Raw genomic sequence first — 16227 nt, forward strand, 5'->3', positions numbered from 1 at the left:
AAAAAAAAACCCCTAAACACATGGAAATTAAACAACACTCTCCTCACAACCAATGGGTTGCAGATGAAACTAATCAAGAAATTGAACAATATCTACAATTCAATGCAAATTCAAGCACAACTTATCGAAATTCATAGGATATGATTAAAGCAGTTCTTAGAGGGAAATTTATAGCTATCAACTCACACATTAGGAAAACAGAACGGGAACAAATAAACACACTAATGATGCACCTTCAATAACTAGAAAAGGAAGAGTACAGTAAACTCAAAGCCAAAAGATGGGAAGAAATCATGAAGATGGGAAGATTTCATGAAGATCAGAAATTAATTCATTTGAGATGAAGAAAACAGTTCAAAGAATTAATGACTCAAAAAACTGGTTATTTGAAAGATTAAAGAAAATTGATAAGCCCCTAGCTGACCACATCAAAAAGAGGAAAGAAAAAATTCAAATACAAGCAATAAGGAATGAAAAGGGTGCAATTACCATAGATCCAGTGGAAATTCAGATTAACAATAGCTAATTTGAGAATCTTTACTCTCACAGAATAGAAGACACAGACTAAAGGGACAGATTCCTAGAAAGGTACAAATCACCAAAACTGAATCAACAAGATATAACCACTCTCAATAGGCCAATAACAGCCAGTGAAATACAAGTGTAATAAAAAACCTATTGACAAAGTAAAGTACAGGTCCTGATGGATTCACAGCTGAATTCTACAAGACATTTACACAAGATATAATCCTTACACTAATCAAACTCTCCAATGAAATTAAAAGGAAGCAATCCTCCAAAAATTATTCCTGGAGGCATGTATTACACTGATAGCAAAACCAGGGAAAGACACAACTAAAAAAGAGAACAACAGGCCAATCTCCCTCATGAACACAGATGTGAAAATCTTCAATAAAATCCTAGGAAGTAGAATACAGCAAATCATCAAGAAGGTTATGCACCATGACCAGGTAAGATTCAACCCTGGGATGCAAGGATGGCTCAATATAAGTAAATTTATAAATGTAATACACTGTATCAATAGAGCCAAATCTAAAACTCACATGACCATCTCAATTGATGCAGGAAAGGCTCAGAAAAAGTCTAACACTCATTCATGTTCAAAGTCCGACAGAAAATTTTAACAGAGTGCCTTTACTTCAATCTGATAAAAGCCATCTATGACAACCACACAGCTAGCATAAATCTAAATGGGGAAAAACTGAAATCTTTTACTCTCAGACCTCATACAGGACAAGGATGTCCTCTATCACCCCTCCTATTCAATATAGTTCTGGAATCATTAGCTAGGACCATTAAACAAGAGAGATAAATAAAACGAATAAGAATAGGTAAAGAATTTAAGCTATAATTATTTGCAGATGACATGATACTTTACTTGGAAGACCCAAAAAACTCCACCAAGAAGATACTAGAATTGATACACAAATTCAGTAGCATAGCAGGATACAAAGTCAATACCCAAAAGTTAATAGCATTCCTCTACACAGATAACAAACACTCTGAGAGCGAAATTAGAAAAACAATTCCTTTTACAATAGCACTGTGCAAAATGAAATACCTTGGAATTAATCTAACTAAAGAAGTTAAAGAACTATTCAGTAAAAATTATAGTACTCTGAAAAAAGAGATCATAGAGGATTTCAGAAAATGGAAAGATATTCCATGTTTCTGGATAGGAAGAACTAACATTGTGAAGATGGCCATACTCCCAAAATGGTTGCACACATTTAATGCAATCCCTATTAAGATACCACCAACATACCTCACAGACCTAGAGAAATTGATCCTAAAATTTATTTGGAAACAGGAAAGACCTAGAATAGCAAAGGCAATCCTAGCCAACAAAGACAAATAGGAAGCATTACAATTTCTGACCTGAAATTATACTACAAAGTTACTGTGACAAAATCAGCATGGTATTAGCAACAAAATAGACCTGAGGATCAATGGAACAGATTAGAAGATGTAGAACCCTCTACCAACACACTCAACCACCTTATCTACAACAGAGGGGCCAAACATGTGCACTGGAAGAAAGATAGCCTCTTTAACAAATGGTACTGGAAAAACTGGCTCTCTACATGCCGAAAACTAAAATTTGACCCAGGTCTATCACCATGCACTAAGCTAAAGTAAAATAGATTAAAGATCTAAACATTAAAACAGAAACACTAAATCTCCTGGAAGAGAAAGTAGGAGGAAATCTTGAAGACGTGGGGTAGGCAAAGAGTTCATGAACAAAAATCAAATCACAAGGGTGACACTCAAAAGAGTTAACAACTGGAACCTCTCCTTACTGAGAAGCTTTTGTACATCAAAAGAAATTACCAACAAAGTGAAAAGACAACCCAACAATTTGGAAAAAATCTTGACTAATAAGGACTCAGACAAAGGTCTGCTCTCTAGAATTTATAAAGGACAATAAAACATTAGGGCCCCAAAATTTAAAGACTCAATCCAGAAATGGGCATCAAAGATGAACACACACTTCTCAGAGGACAAAATTAAAGAAGCAAATAAATATATGAAAAAATGCTTCACATCACTATCCACCTGTGAAATGCAAATTAAAACAACACTGAGATAACATCTCTCCCAGAAAGGATGACTATCATAAAGAAATCAACCAACAACAAATGTTGGAGAGGCTGTGGGAAAAAAAGAAACACTTCTCCACTGCTGGTGGGAATGTAGACTGGTGTGACCATTATGGGAATCAGTGTGGAGATTCCTTAAAAAACTAAGACTAGAAATCCCATTCAAACCAGCTATCCCCCTTCTGGGAATTTTCCCAGATCAACTGAAAATATTATTTCATAGTGATATATGTGCACCTATGTTTATAACAGCACAATTTGTGATACTCAAGTCTTGGAAACAACCAAAATGCCCATTACCTGAGGAATGAATGAAAAAGATGAAGTATTTTTATACAATGTCATATTACTCAGCTATAAAAATGATAAACTCAAAGCCTTTATATTTAAGTGGATGTCACTTGAAGACATACTCATAAGTGAAATAAGCCAGACCCACATGTGTAAATATAATATAGTTTCCCTAGTGTAATAACTCAAAAGAAGAAATAAAAAGTGAAAGGTATAACACAATTAAAAGGAAAGCAAGAACTTAAGGATTAGACAACGAAGAGAGGGCAATGGGAAAAGCTACGAATCATGACAGGGGCAAAGCCATACATTTATATGCACAAGATGGTTAAGGCAATGATCCTGAGAATCTTCAGCAGGTTTTTCAAACTAGCAGTTAATTGATAGAATTCTCACCCTGACTAACTATATATGCTAATACATATGAACTAAGCAACTGCACTGAAGATAGAAATGTGTAATACTAAGTTCTTCCTTGGAATGCTTGTCATTCTAGTCTGCTAAATATGTCCTGCTTGTAATGTCATACCAATTACTGCCTTACTGTCTCTCAAGTAAATGTTTATTAAAAAAGAGGTTAATAAATGAAAACAAAGAGACAAGAAAAAAAAATCTCCTCTGCTTTCTCTTTGCAGTTCACAGCTTTACTGTAGCTCCCCTTGGGCCCAAATCAAAATGCTTTAAATCTTTCAGCTAGGCTTTTTTCTCTTGATTTTCAAAATAAATCTGGCTAAAAAGCCCCAATAATATCCATGTCACCACCTCAACATTAGACAGCCTTGAACTTTCTTTTTTCAGATTAGTTAGGCTGCCACCCTTAATCTCAGTCTCAGGCATTCCTTCTGTACATGAGCAAAGTGCAGGCTTTCTTTCAAGCCATAGCACACATCATCTGGAGTCCCACATTCAGCGCAGTCCTCTTTCCCAGGAACAACCTCCTGCAGCTGGTCTTCACCAGAAGGATTTCATCATCTTTCTGGTCTTCTGAGCTCTAACAAGAATCCTCCACATAGAATAGTGTAAGGTGTTTTAGAACTACTCTTTCAGGTGACACCTAAAAATCCCTCCAAACTTTTCTACAAGCCATTTTCAAGGGTTTTTGAACCATATGGTCAGGTGTAGTCCCAGCAATGGCTCCACTCCCTTGGCATCAAATTCTATCTTTGTTACTTTTCTTTTGTTGCTGATGGAAAATACTCATACCCACAATTAAGGGAGAAAAGGTTTATTTAGCTCACAGTTTATGGAAGCTTCAGTCTGTAGTCAGCTGACTCCAAAGCAAGGTGACATGGCACAGGGACAACAGTGCACAGTAGCAAAGGACAATGAAGGCAACAGTTACAAGATAGGGAGAGCAAGCCTCCTTCCATCCCTTATATTGTAAAAATGAAACCACCACCATAAGGCAGGTGTAGCACTCACATCCTCTCCCTCCCCTCCTCTTGCACAGGATGAGGATGTTTACAAAGTGAGGACCCTGATTCCCTGGTGACTCAGTTAAACTTCTATGCTTGTCAAGTTGACATAATATATCACCATTACATTTAATTAAGAACTCTAAAGATTTATGTATGGTTAAAAATATCTAGCATTAAGATCTGGAGCAATTAAGCTTCCCACATTCTTCAAATATACAAGTAAGGAAGTGAGGTGCAGGGTTGTGAAGCAATTAATCTATGTTTACCCAGCCTCTGAGTGGCTAAGTCAGAGACCGAAATTACATATGGTCTATATTTTCTCTTCTTATGATTTATCTATTTTGTTTTGGTTATTGAACTGCCTCATAGAGCAAAGCTTTAGCGTGCTACCTCCAGCATTTGGGGTGTAAGTATCAATGGTTACAGGTGCCCAAAAGGAGCCAGAATAAAGTCAGTGTTAACTGCAATAATAAGAAGTCTCCTCTCTTAAAAATAGAACTGTACACATGTAAGCACAATGAGTGTTTTTATATTAACTGGTTTTGGATGACAGTTCAGAGGAGGTAGGTGGAACACATCTTGATTCCAACAACCAAAATTTATTTTCATTCTTAGACACACACAGGAAAGTGTAGGTGAAGTTCTGAGGCAATACAATAGTAGTTTCTGAGATTATGCTACTGACATCCAAATTATGAAATGGAGCCAGTAGGGCAAGGGAACATTCCTAGACTAGACAACAAATAGAAGTTGAGAAAGGCTATACTTCCTGAAGATTCATATAAGGCAACTCATCCAATCCAAGGGATAGTATTTTATTTCAATGTCCATCCTGGGGAAAGTATGAGATCACGTAGTTTAATCATTACTCTCTTCTCTCTAGACTATTCTTCTCTGTTTTCCAGTAACACTGTGGTTTACAGATAGAACTTAAGGTCTGGACCAGGCTACTTGAGTCCAAATCCTAGTCTCTTTGTTCACTAATATAACCATATTAACACGTCATGCTGAGCCTTTGTTTCCTTATTTATGAAACTTGAAAATAACACTATCTTGTCTAGCACTCAAGGAGGCTATGGAGAAAATCTTAAATTTGAGGCCAATTTGGGCAACTTAGTAACTTAGTCTTAATTTTTTTTAGAAAAAAAGTCCAGTGATGTAGCTCAGTATAGAGATCCTATATTCAGTCACCAGTACAAAAAAAAAAATACTTAGTTTTCATGGAAACTATATGAATTAGATTATGTACTACCTAACACTTCTGTCTACAGCAAAGCAGGTACTTTCTTTGTGACAGCTACTGACACTACTTTTCTAGCTCTACCAGTTCTGTTTTTAGACTTCAACATGTATTCTCATGAGAAAACATATAAAAGAAAAATCAGGTATTTCTAAATATTGAAACTACATTATTTTCATGTAAATCTATGTATGATAGAGAAATTGACAGTCTCCTCTACTTTTATGAAGTTCAGTAAATTTCATTCCTTTACTGGGGAACTACTCATAGTGTAGGTCTTGAGAATTTTAGCTTGCATGCTCCACCCAGTTCATAGGTGGCACTTGTACAAGGCAAGCACTGAAGTTGGATCTGGGAAATTCCCACATGCCCACATATTGCAGTCCTGGTTTCCACATCAAGAGGTGGCAGAAACTCTAAGAGGCGCCCTCTGGAGAGACGTGGTATCCTCAGCAGTGTGATGTCAGAGGGAATTGTGAGGGCTGGAGCTGTGCCTGCTTCCTGCTTTCACTTCCTGGTCATAGGTGGGTGTTAGGTGTCCATCACTGTTACAAAATACTGATGCCCACAGCCTGCAGGAGGAGATAGGTTTTTTGGGGTCCCACTTGCAGAGGCTTCAGTCATGCTTGGTGTCTTCAGAACAGACACAGCAAGGCAGAAGGGCACACTGGAGGAAAGCTGTTCAGCCAGGGACACCAGGGACGCAGAGAGCAGTAGAAGAGCCAAGATGAAGGTACAATGGACCAGACAAACCCCTGATACCTTTCCCATTCCTCCAGACATGTGCCGAAGGTGCTTTACTGACCTCCCAAAGTATGTCAAGCCAATCAAGTTGACAGTGAAGATGAATTGCCCCATGGTGAATGGTTCTGCTCTGCTGCATGCTCTTGTCTTTATGTGCCTATCACCTCAAAACAGTGGGGCCAGCCAGTGATGGGCTGGAAACTCCAAAACTGTCAGTCAAGATAAACTTTACCAATCTCTCTCTCTCTCTCTCTCTCTCTCTCTCTCTCTCTCTCTCTCTCTCTTTCTTTCTTTTTTTGGTTTTTAAAAATTAATTTATTGACAAACAAATAGCAAAGAGATAGTTTCAAAATGGATTGATAGGACTGTTTCAATAATTAATACATTGCATATTGTTGTCTTTGTAGTGGTTATTCATAGCAGGGTCTCACTCTGTAATTCAGGCTGGCCTTGAACTCACCATGTAGGGCAGGCTGGCCTCGAATCCATGGTACTCCTCCTGCCTCAGCCTCATGAGCACTGGGATTGCAGGTATGGGCCACAATGCTCAGCTCAAACATTTTCTTGTTATAAGTTGATTGTCTTGGGTGTTTTCAGTAGTGTTAGAAAGCTTGCCAATAGCAAATTCCCAGCAAAATAATGAAGAGAACCAAGTCCTTTAACCCTGTGTGTACTGATGTTATCCCACAAATTTTCTTCTTTGAAGAGAAACTTGTTAAAATAAAATATAATACTACAATAAGAAAACTACAATATGAACAAAAAGTACACCTTTTCTGCTTGTAGGTACACAAATGTCCCAAATCATTAATAAGAACAAGACAGGCCTTTTCTTCATCCATCATAGTATATGATGACTTTTCTTATAAATTATACACTTAAAAATCATTTATAAAGGTCCTTTTTGACAACTGTTCTAGTTTATTATCAAATTTGAAAAATCTTCCTAAAAAGGAAAAGAGAGAAGGGTAAGGGACAATAATGAACTATGATTTAGGCTGCAAAGGGATGTTAGTGTGATCATCAAGGGGTCTTATAAGACTGAATCAAATTTCTGATCTTCAGATTTGCCAATTTCAGAAATAAGTAAGATCTAAGATTCTCATGATAGTTCAGAACTGACAAGGAATCTATGCATAATTAGCTCTGGATTTCCCAATAAATTGATTAGTTGAATGTCTCCTGAGACATAAATTCCATCAAGACAGATGTTTTGATATATTCGTTAATTACCATATCCCCAGAAGCTAAAATAATGCCTGACATAGTATGATTTAATAAATATTTCGAACACATATTTATTGTATCTTTTTGTGTGTGTGTTTAGTACAGGGTCTACAGGGTCTCAGTACATAGATTGGACTCATAGTGCTCCTCCTGTTTTCAACCTCTCAAGTGCTAGGATTACAGATGTAAACTACCACGCCCAGTCTCAACTGATGACTCAGTGTGTCCCAGGGATGGGGCTGGCACAGCCCACTGGGGATGGAACCCCAGTCCCTGCATCTGCCTAGGCAGGCACTTTAGCCCTCTGAACTCTCTGGCCAACCCTTATTGTATCTTTTCACATGTGAAAAAAGAAACACACTGAATCTTAAAAAGATCAAATTATTCTTCCATATCACGTTGTGAATAAATTTCAAAGCAAACTTTAAAACTTAAATCTCCAGAATTATTACAGAATACCCACACCTTACATTATTCTCTCTTACTTAAAGATTGTGGCAAGGTAGTTTCTTAGAAGGTAAAAGATGACCAATGTGTGATTTGAGAAAAGATCATAGATATAGTAGAGGAAAAAGTATAAGTAATTTGAAGTGATATAAAAATAGTGCTATTATAAAGATTAAAAAGTTTACAAATACTTGAATATCAAAAACTAAATTTTGTAATTGTCTATGATTTCAACACAGATCTTGTATTTAAATTAGACTTTAGAAAATGATTTATACTTGAAAGATAAGTGAAATTGTACTAAAATTTGGAGGTAGTCATTGCTGGCAGAGTGGATAAAAGCATGAGTGAAACTGTTATAAAATCATAGTCTTCCCTGAAAACAAAATTCACCCATCACCAGACATGGATGTTGGTCACAGGAGTGAGAGATATGAGTAAAAAAAATATCAGCATCAGGGAAAGAGATTTACTCTTAGCCTGATGAATTTACTCGGGCTTGTAAACAATGGAAATTTATAAAAGAGTTTCCAGTATGGCAGCAATAAGAATACATTTTTATTTTTGATGAAATGTGTGTTTTTTTCTTTCTAATAATTTTATTGAGAAATAAATATCAATGAGACAGTTTCACAACAGATAACTGGCACATTTTCAATAATTAATACATTGCATATTGTTGTCTTACTGTAATACATTGCATATTGTTGTCTTACTGGTTAGTCATAGTGCAAGATGCAGACATGATATCCCGTCTCAAACACTACTATAACAAACCTCTCTATTCATTGAATTAAGAGAATGGAGCTCTGTATCTATCCTAACTATTTTGAGCATACAGATACAAAAGGGTTATTCATTTCTATCCCACTTTTTTGGTTAGTTTTGACAGAGATGGGCATTTCAATGTCATTTAAATATTGTAGGTGCTTGAATTCAGCAGAATCTCCCAGTATAGTTCAGTAGCCCATATTAGTAGTGAAATGTTTGAAAGTTCACCAAAACTCTTAGCAAGCCAAACGTGCAGTAGGAGAAAGAGGCGCACATGGGAGTGGTCCATAAAGTAGCGTGCAGGCTGCATGCAGACTAAAATACATGTCAGATTCTGGTTTATATTGTACCGCTAGATGCAACTGCAAATTCGAAATACCTCAGCTCACTTGCTACTTTAAAGCCAGCAATAAGATATGGCTTATTTTTTACTTGTCATGTATGAATAGGATTTGATATGTGTCCGAGGAAATAATTTACTATGGTCTCTGTGGTCAAACCTCTCTGCTAATGTGAATCTCTGTGTGCAGCCTCCGGAGTTCCACCTCGGACTGTGGCACTACACTCTCATATGGAGGACACAAACTAGAGTTCTGGCAGCCACATGTCACAGGAGGACTCATGCTTCTATGGGAATCTGATACTACTGCTGATCTGACAGGAGGTGGAACTCGGGGGTGATACAAGTGATGCAGATGAAGTTCTGCTCACTCCTCCGTTGCTTGCTTTCTGCTGTGTGTTCTGATTCCCTGCAGTCTATGTACCTGCACCACTATGCCTCCCAGGGGTTGTGGACAGATACCTCAGAGACCAAAAACAAATACAACAGGACATATAACAATAAAAGAGAAACAGCTATGCATTTTAGCAATTTGTGGGGAAAGATTATATATAGCACCCTACAGGCAAATATGTTGATTTTGCAGATCAAAGATTGCAAGAATCTGAATGATTCCACATAGAAATGGTTATTTACTCAGTGGACTAAGCACCTGTTTAGGCAAGTGCAGGGACCTGGGTTTGATCCCTGGCACTACATGCCAGGCTGGCCCTGCCCCTGCTCATGCTGAGCGGACCACCAAGTCCCGGCATGGTGGCACATGCCTGTAATCTCAGCACTGGGGAGGCTGAAAATATGAGGATCACTAATGAGTCAGAGCTGTGTAGTGATACCCTGTACCACACACATGAAAAGAAAAGATTATTTACATGTTCATTATGTTTGAGAATCTAATATAAGCCCTTTTCTACTTGAAACTTTAACAATTCATATCTAAATAAGATATGAATGAAAATCTAAAAGCTGTGTAAACCCGTAAGGCCCTATTATGTATCCCAGAATATCTGATTAGGGAATGATTTCTATATCAGAATCACTTGGAATTCTTGTTTAAAAATAGAAGGCATGCCTTTAGTTTTGCCTTCATATAAATGTACATGGAATACAAAAATCTTATAGTTTTAAAAATACATTACAGTAGATTCTGCATCAGGTGGGTAGTAGACCACATTATGTCAAGCTTTGGTTAGGTATTTACGCAGGATAGAACTAAGGGGCAGGAGCACAAAGAACTAAGGGACAGAAGCCTCAGGCAAGTTCAGGAGAAGGAGTTTTAACCCAGAGAACTCCAGGGGGAGGGGTTGACATCAGGAGTGTGAAGTAGCCATGTAAAACAAAAACTGTGTAGGCTGAACTCAGTCGTGGTAGGAATTAGGCCCATGGTTTAGGAAGTAGGATGAAAGGATGAAAACAAGGGCAAGACTCTGAGGTGGGTAATCAATCATAAGGCAATCCACCGTGATCAAAACTAGCGGGCTGAGAAATACTCTAAGGAGAGATTATTTGCTATCTCTTTTATACCTCTGAACAATTCAAGCTACAAAATCAACTCAAGACTCATATCCATCACTAATGAACACAACACTACCCTTTGCACCTGAGTCAGGACCAGAAGAGGGCTTTCCAATCCTTGGTCAGGGCCCATCTTCTTCCCTATTCAGTCATAGAGAGGAGATATATATGTAGGACAACATGCTTCAGTCAACAATAATATATTGATCTGTGGTAGAAATTTCCTTTTTTATTCAATTTGACACAATATGGTCTTTATTAGTAGAGAACAGGACAAAAGCAAGGCTTGTCTCAGTGCTTACGATCCCCTGGTCATGGAGCGAAGGATGAAATCAACTGCATTCTCAATTATCTCTGTGCCCAGGAGATTTAGGAATTTGGGGATGTCTGTGACTGGCTTTTCTTCTGAATCACCTGGCTTCTTATCTGCGTTCTCCTCTGGTTTGTCATCTGAAAGAAAGAACAGTGTTTCACAGGTAATTCATAGAAATAAGAAAGGGGGATTAGGGATGTGTTTCAGTGATAGAGCACTTGCCTAGTATGTCCAATGCCCTGGGTTCAAGCACTAACATTAAAAATGATAAAGAAGAAATAAGAAAGATATGTCTCAGCATGGCATGGTGGCTCACATCTGTAATCCCGGCACTTGAGGGCTAAGGTAGGAGAATTGAGAGTTCAAACCCAGTCTTGACCACTTGATGAAAATGTATCAAAATATATAAAAAGATGGTCTCTTTTCCATATAGGAAATGCTTACACATTTATTACTTGCCTACTTAAATTCTTCACACGCATTATTTCAGTTATTATGAAAACAAAGATTGATGTTTAACTGAGCATTGCTTTTATTTTGAGAATAAGAAAACTGAAGCTTGCAGAAATATGTATCCCAGAGACAAGCAGCTAGTAACCACAAGTCCTGGGGCTAAAATACACAAGAATGCCCATGTTTCCTGCTATCCACTCTCCTACAGAAAAATGATAGTGGGAATGAACTATCCATGACTAGAATTTCTTGACCACATGATTATGACAGGCAATCCAGTGGTATTGTCTCATTTTATCTTCCCCAGACTCCATGCAGTGCAGAGTTTTTAATGCCATTTTAAAGTTGGAGATGGTGTTCTAATGTTCTAATGGTGTTTGTAAATAGGATCTCAAGTCCGTATCTTGTACAGTAATTAACCACTAAGAAGAATACATGCAGTGTGTTAGTTATTGAAACTGTCCTAATGATTTGATTTGAAATTGTCTCATTGCTGTTTATCAATAAAATTATGAAAAAAAAGAATTAGGATGCTATGATTTACCAAATGAAAATTATGAAAAGAAATACAGAAGTTTTATTACAATTTCCTCTTGTTCATTATAAAACATGACATATCTACTGGTATCTCTCATGTGTTGTGGTAGGAAATGGTTGTTAGATATTTATTTATTCAAGGATTATTAAAGTAGTGTTCAATAATAAAAAAATAAATAAATAAAGTTGGAGAGATGGTAGCAAAGAAAGTTTTAAGAAACTGATTCATAGTCACAAAGTTAGGTAGTGGCAAAAATATAATTCAACCTCATGTGTATCTGATACTAAATTGTGAATTTTCAAGCACTCTGCCATGACTATTCAGTCTTTGACAAAGAACTTAGACAATTTTTATTTCTTCAGTCCAAGTAGTATAAGAATAATGATGAAAAAGATATTCTATCACTTGTATATAACGTGATAGCTATGTAAATAATTATTTTAAAAGTACTGTGTAATTTTAGCCTTGGCTGATCTTATGGGTACATTTTTTAGCTCACCAGGCTGAGAAACTGAAAACATTAGGGACTATTAGAAGACCTTACAGAGAATAACAGAGGAAGATAGGGCCATAATCACAGGCCTCTTAAGCTTGGTCCCCAAAGGAGTGTCCCTCGGCTTGAGTCCCACAGGTCCAGGCTGCTTCCGTGCAGTTCCTTTGCTGTGTTTTGGCACTGGTAGAGGTCTCTATTTGGGGAGCTGAGAACTAATAGAAGAATGACAATGGCTATATGTGTACAGTGAGCCTGGTGACAGAATGAAATAGGACCTTTATTTGTAGCCTGCCAAGATATTTGTATAGAGTTGGCACATAAACATATAGTGCTAAATATATTTAAATTTGAATAAATACCCTTCTGGTATAAGAGTGACTTATACAATATTTAGGGATGATGAAATGTGTCTTTTATCTAATCTAGCTACTCTATCATAAGTTTTGACTTACGAAATCCCAACTTCTACACAGCATAGCCCATTACTTCATACGGGGCACACATAACTAGCTTTTTACACAAGCTGTCTAATTATGGTCAAATGTTTGTATTGGCATAATATCCTAAAAATAGTGACTATTCATAAAAATATTGGCAAATCTGCAAACATTTATTGCTTACGATGCCATAACCAACGATTTGATAGGAGCACCAATCTGGGCCTCATAACAAAAATATAGACTAATTATCAAGCATTCATTCATTCAGCCATTCATTTCTTCCTTCAGAAAGTTTTTTCCTAAGTTTTTTCATGATGTGCACAGTGCTTCTACCTAAGAGTTAAGGTGTTCTGTTCTGTTTTGTTTTTGTTTTTAAGAATAAATATACACATGGTCCTTATCTAAATGGAGGGCGACAATATACCCAGAACTGGTTAATGCTCATCACCAGAAGAAAGCAGGATGTTTGTGGGAGGACAGCTGTGCAAGCAATAAAAGATAGAATTCTCGTGATATGCTTTTATCTGCATTCAGCTCAGCAATGGCATTAGTTTTACAGAAGAAAATACAGATGCTCAGTGTGAGTATATGATTTACATATATCATCTAGAAAGAAGTCAAGCCTGGTTTTGAACCTGAATGCTTTTAAAAGCATGTTATTCACATTATAGGATTCTACTTCAAAGCTTAAATTAATGTTAGGGTGTGAAGCACCATAGGGTTTGAAATCTTCCAACTGGAGTTTGTTTCCTGTCTTCAGCAAGGCATTAGCATGCTACCTTGTACATAATGTTTAGCCACTGTGTCTTCTCATTGTGCTGTCAGGACCAAAAGATATTTTTTATATCACCTATCAGTATCATATACATGTGTGCACATTTATCTGTGTGTTTGTATTGTGCACATACCACTTACCACAATAACAGGCCCAAGGTAAGATTATTTTATTATCAGGGATAATTGGAACAAAATGATTTCTAATTCTCTTTCTTCTCTAGCACTTCAGGAGATCATGAAAACTTAAAACTACTATTAAAATATCAAGAAATGTCATACTTATAAACAAATTGGGGCTGGGGAGATGGCTCAGTGGAATAAGCACTTCCCTGGCAAGCTCAAGGGCCTGAGTTCAATCCCTGGTTCCACAAAAAAAAAAAAAAAAAAAAGCCCAATAAATCATCCAAGTCCATGAGTAAGTGTTTTCTCTTTTTAGATGTAATCTAAAAAATATTTTATTTACATTAACTTCCTGTTTGGATTTCTTAGTTAATACAATTATAAAGTTGTGAACAAATATAATGTCGCATCTGTTTTTATAGTTTTGCAGTGCAAGTAATAGTAATAAAAGCATGTTATTGGGGCCAGGGATATAGCTCAGTGGCACAGCACCTGCCTGGAAAACATGAGGTCCTGAGTTTTGTTCCTAGCCCCAAATATGTATTATATATATATATATATATATATTTCATATATATATATATATATATATATATATATATATGAAAGAAAAAGTTGATGGTTATTTGATTTTACAGATGAAAACCTTGAGGATCAAAACGGTGAACTATTTTAGCTACCATGGCAGAGTTTGTGAAAGAAGGCATTAGGACTGATCTTAGCTAGAACTCTCATCTTTCACTTCTCTGTTCGCTGCTATAGCAACAGCGTGTGTGTCCCCAGCTAGAGCAGTTCTGTTGCAACGCCCGTGTGTTGTGCTAATAGTAAGTCAGTGAGTGGCTTGGGGGTGTTTGTTCTACCAAGTTGCCTTCCAAGGATTCTATTGCTAAATGCTGGCACTGTTGAGAGACAAGTCAAGAGCTGAAAGCCTTTGGCAGACAAAAAAGTAATTAATTAATGACTGTGCTGCATGCTGCCTTGTTGTCCTTACAATGCTTGAATCAGATATTAATTATGAGGGGGAGAACCTGAGAGCGCAGGTCATACTCCCAGATGCCACCTCGCAGGCATCCATGCTCAAGGTTACTTTCCTTCCGCAAGCTTAGTTTATTAAGCCGTAAGAAGGAAAGCTATAAAAGCACACTTGTTTATTTACTAGGATTATGAAAAATAGCCAATAACAGCTACACATGGTTACTAGGTAAGGTATGGGGGCGCACACCTGTAATCCCAGCACTTGGGAGGCTGAGCCAAAAAAAGAAAAATCACTGTGAGTTTAAGGACAACCTAAATATATGATGAGTTCAAGGCCAGCCTGAGCTACATAGTGAGACTCTTGTCTCAAAAAGTAAGCAAAACAGAAGAGATTACACATGATAAGGTAACAGTTAGTGTTTATTGAGCTCTTATTATTGGCTACATGCTATTCCAATTTATTGTCTTTACAAACTAATTTCCTTGATCACTTTATGAGAAAATTAACCTTATTAACATTCCCTTATATGTATGATGTCTAGAGAGATTAAATAGCAAGACTAAAGTCACATTTCTGGTTAGAGGGAGAGCCATTCGAGCAGTCTCATTCCAGCGTGTGTATTTTTAACCATTGAACAGTATTAGTTGTAATTATAAGAAATGCCTCCCACCCCAAGCCAGATGTGATGGTGCAGGCCTGTAATCCCAGCACTTTGGAGACTGAAACAAGAGATTGCTGCAAGTTCAAGACCAAGCCAGGGTTACATAGTAAGACCCTGTCTCAATGAAGCAAACGCACAGCAGATAAACAAACAAAACCCCCAGCTCTCAAGGAATTTATAAGTAGTGTTACTAAACAATATGACTGTATTTAAGAAATCACTGCAAACATCATATATTTACTGGAGATGGAAGCTTTACCTGGAGCAGAAGATAGTAAAAAGCCTTTCTTTGCTGGAATATAATCCTCCTGTCTCTTAGTTTAAGGCTCGTTCTGTAGCTGCCAAGAGTCCCTCCCCCCATATCTTCTGCATCATGCCAACTTCCTCCAATCCCTGCTCACTCCTGCGCAGTTCTTGGCTTTGACCAGACGCACTTACCTGCATGGCAGGTCAGTATTAATACAAGCAGTCCCAGTACAATCGTACGCTGAAGTGCTGAGACAGCCATCCTGCGGTACTGAGAATGGATGCAGATAAATAGCTCCGATGTACTGGAACTTTGCTTAATTTATAGGGCATACACAGGTGACATCATCTGCTGTGGAATTTAGGTTGTTGAACAAGATGTCTGCACAGCTTACCCTGGGATCGCTACTATTGAACCCTGCCCTGTCTTTCAAAACCTAAAGGTTTTTAATAAGGGAAGAAAAGCCTTCTTGGTATTTGTAATATGCTGTATATCTATAAAGTCTAAAGCACTGTGTATCTAGAAGAAGCATGCAAGGAGACTTTTTAGTGTCAGCTAGGATAATTAGATGAACACAAGGCAGAACTTCTATTTAGCC

At 37.3% G+C, this 16227-nt stretch overlaps 1 protein-coding gene across 1 annotated transcript; it reads right to left on the bottom strand.

The window, feature by feature from the left end:
* Positions 1 to 10891: 10891 nt before the first annotated feature.
* CUNH5orf46 (chromosome unknown C5orf46 homolog) lies at positions 10892 to 15898 on the bottom strand. Its single transcript, XM_004631343.2, has 2 exons — positions 15821 to 15898; positions 10892 to 11061 (listed from the first exon to the last, which is right to left on the bottom strand). Exons 1-2 carry the CDS (start codon positions 15888 to 15890, stop codon positions 10910 to 10912), a joined length of 222 nt encoding a protein of 73 aa, XP_004631400.1. The 5' UTR covers positions 15891 to 15898; the 3' UTR covers positions 10892 to 10909.
* Positions 15899 to 16227: the final 329 nt, after the last annotated feature.

This window comes from Octodon degus, unplaced genomic scaffold (genome assembly GCF_000260255.1).
Source record: "Octodon degus isolate 3935 unplaced genomic scaffold, OctDeg1.0 scaffold00040, whole genome shotgun sequence".
NCBI classification, from domain to species: domain Eukaryota; kingdom Metazoa; phylum Chordata; class Mammalia; order Rodentia; family Octodontidae; genus Octodon; species Octodon degus.

Bases quoted from the DNA above. Each gene is read 5' to 3' on its own strand.
- CUNH5orf46 (XM_004631343.2), bottom strand. From the start codon at position 15,890: ATGGCTGTCTCAGCACTTCAGCGTACGATTGTACTGGGACTGCTTGTA. The intron at 11,062-15,820 runs GTAAGTGCGTCT...TCTTTCTTTCAG, and splicing joins AATACTGACCTGCCATGCAG to ATGACAAACCAGAGGAGAAC.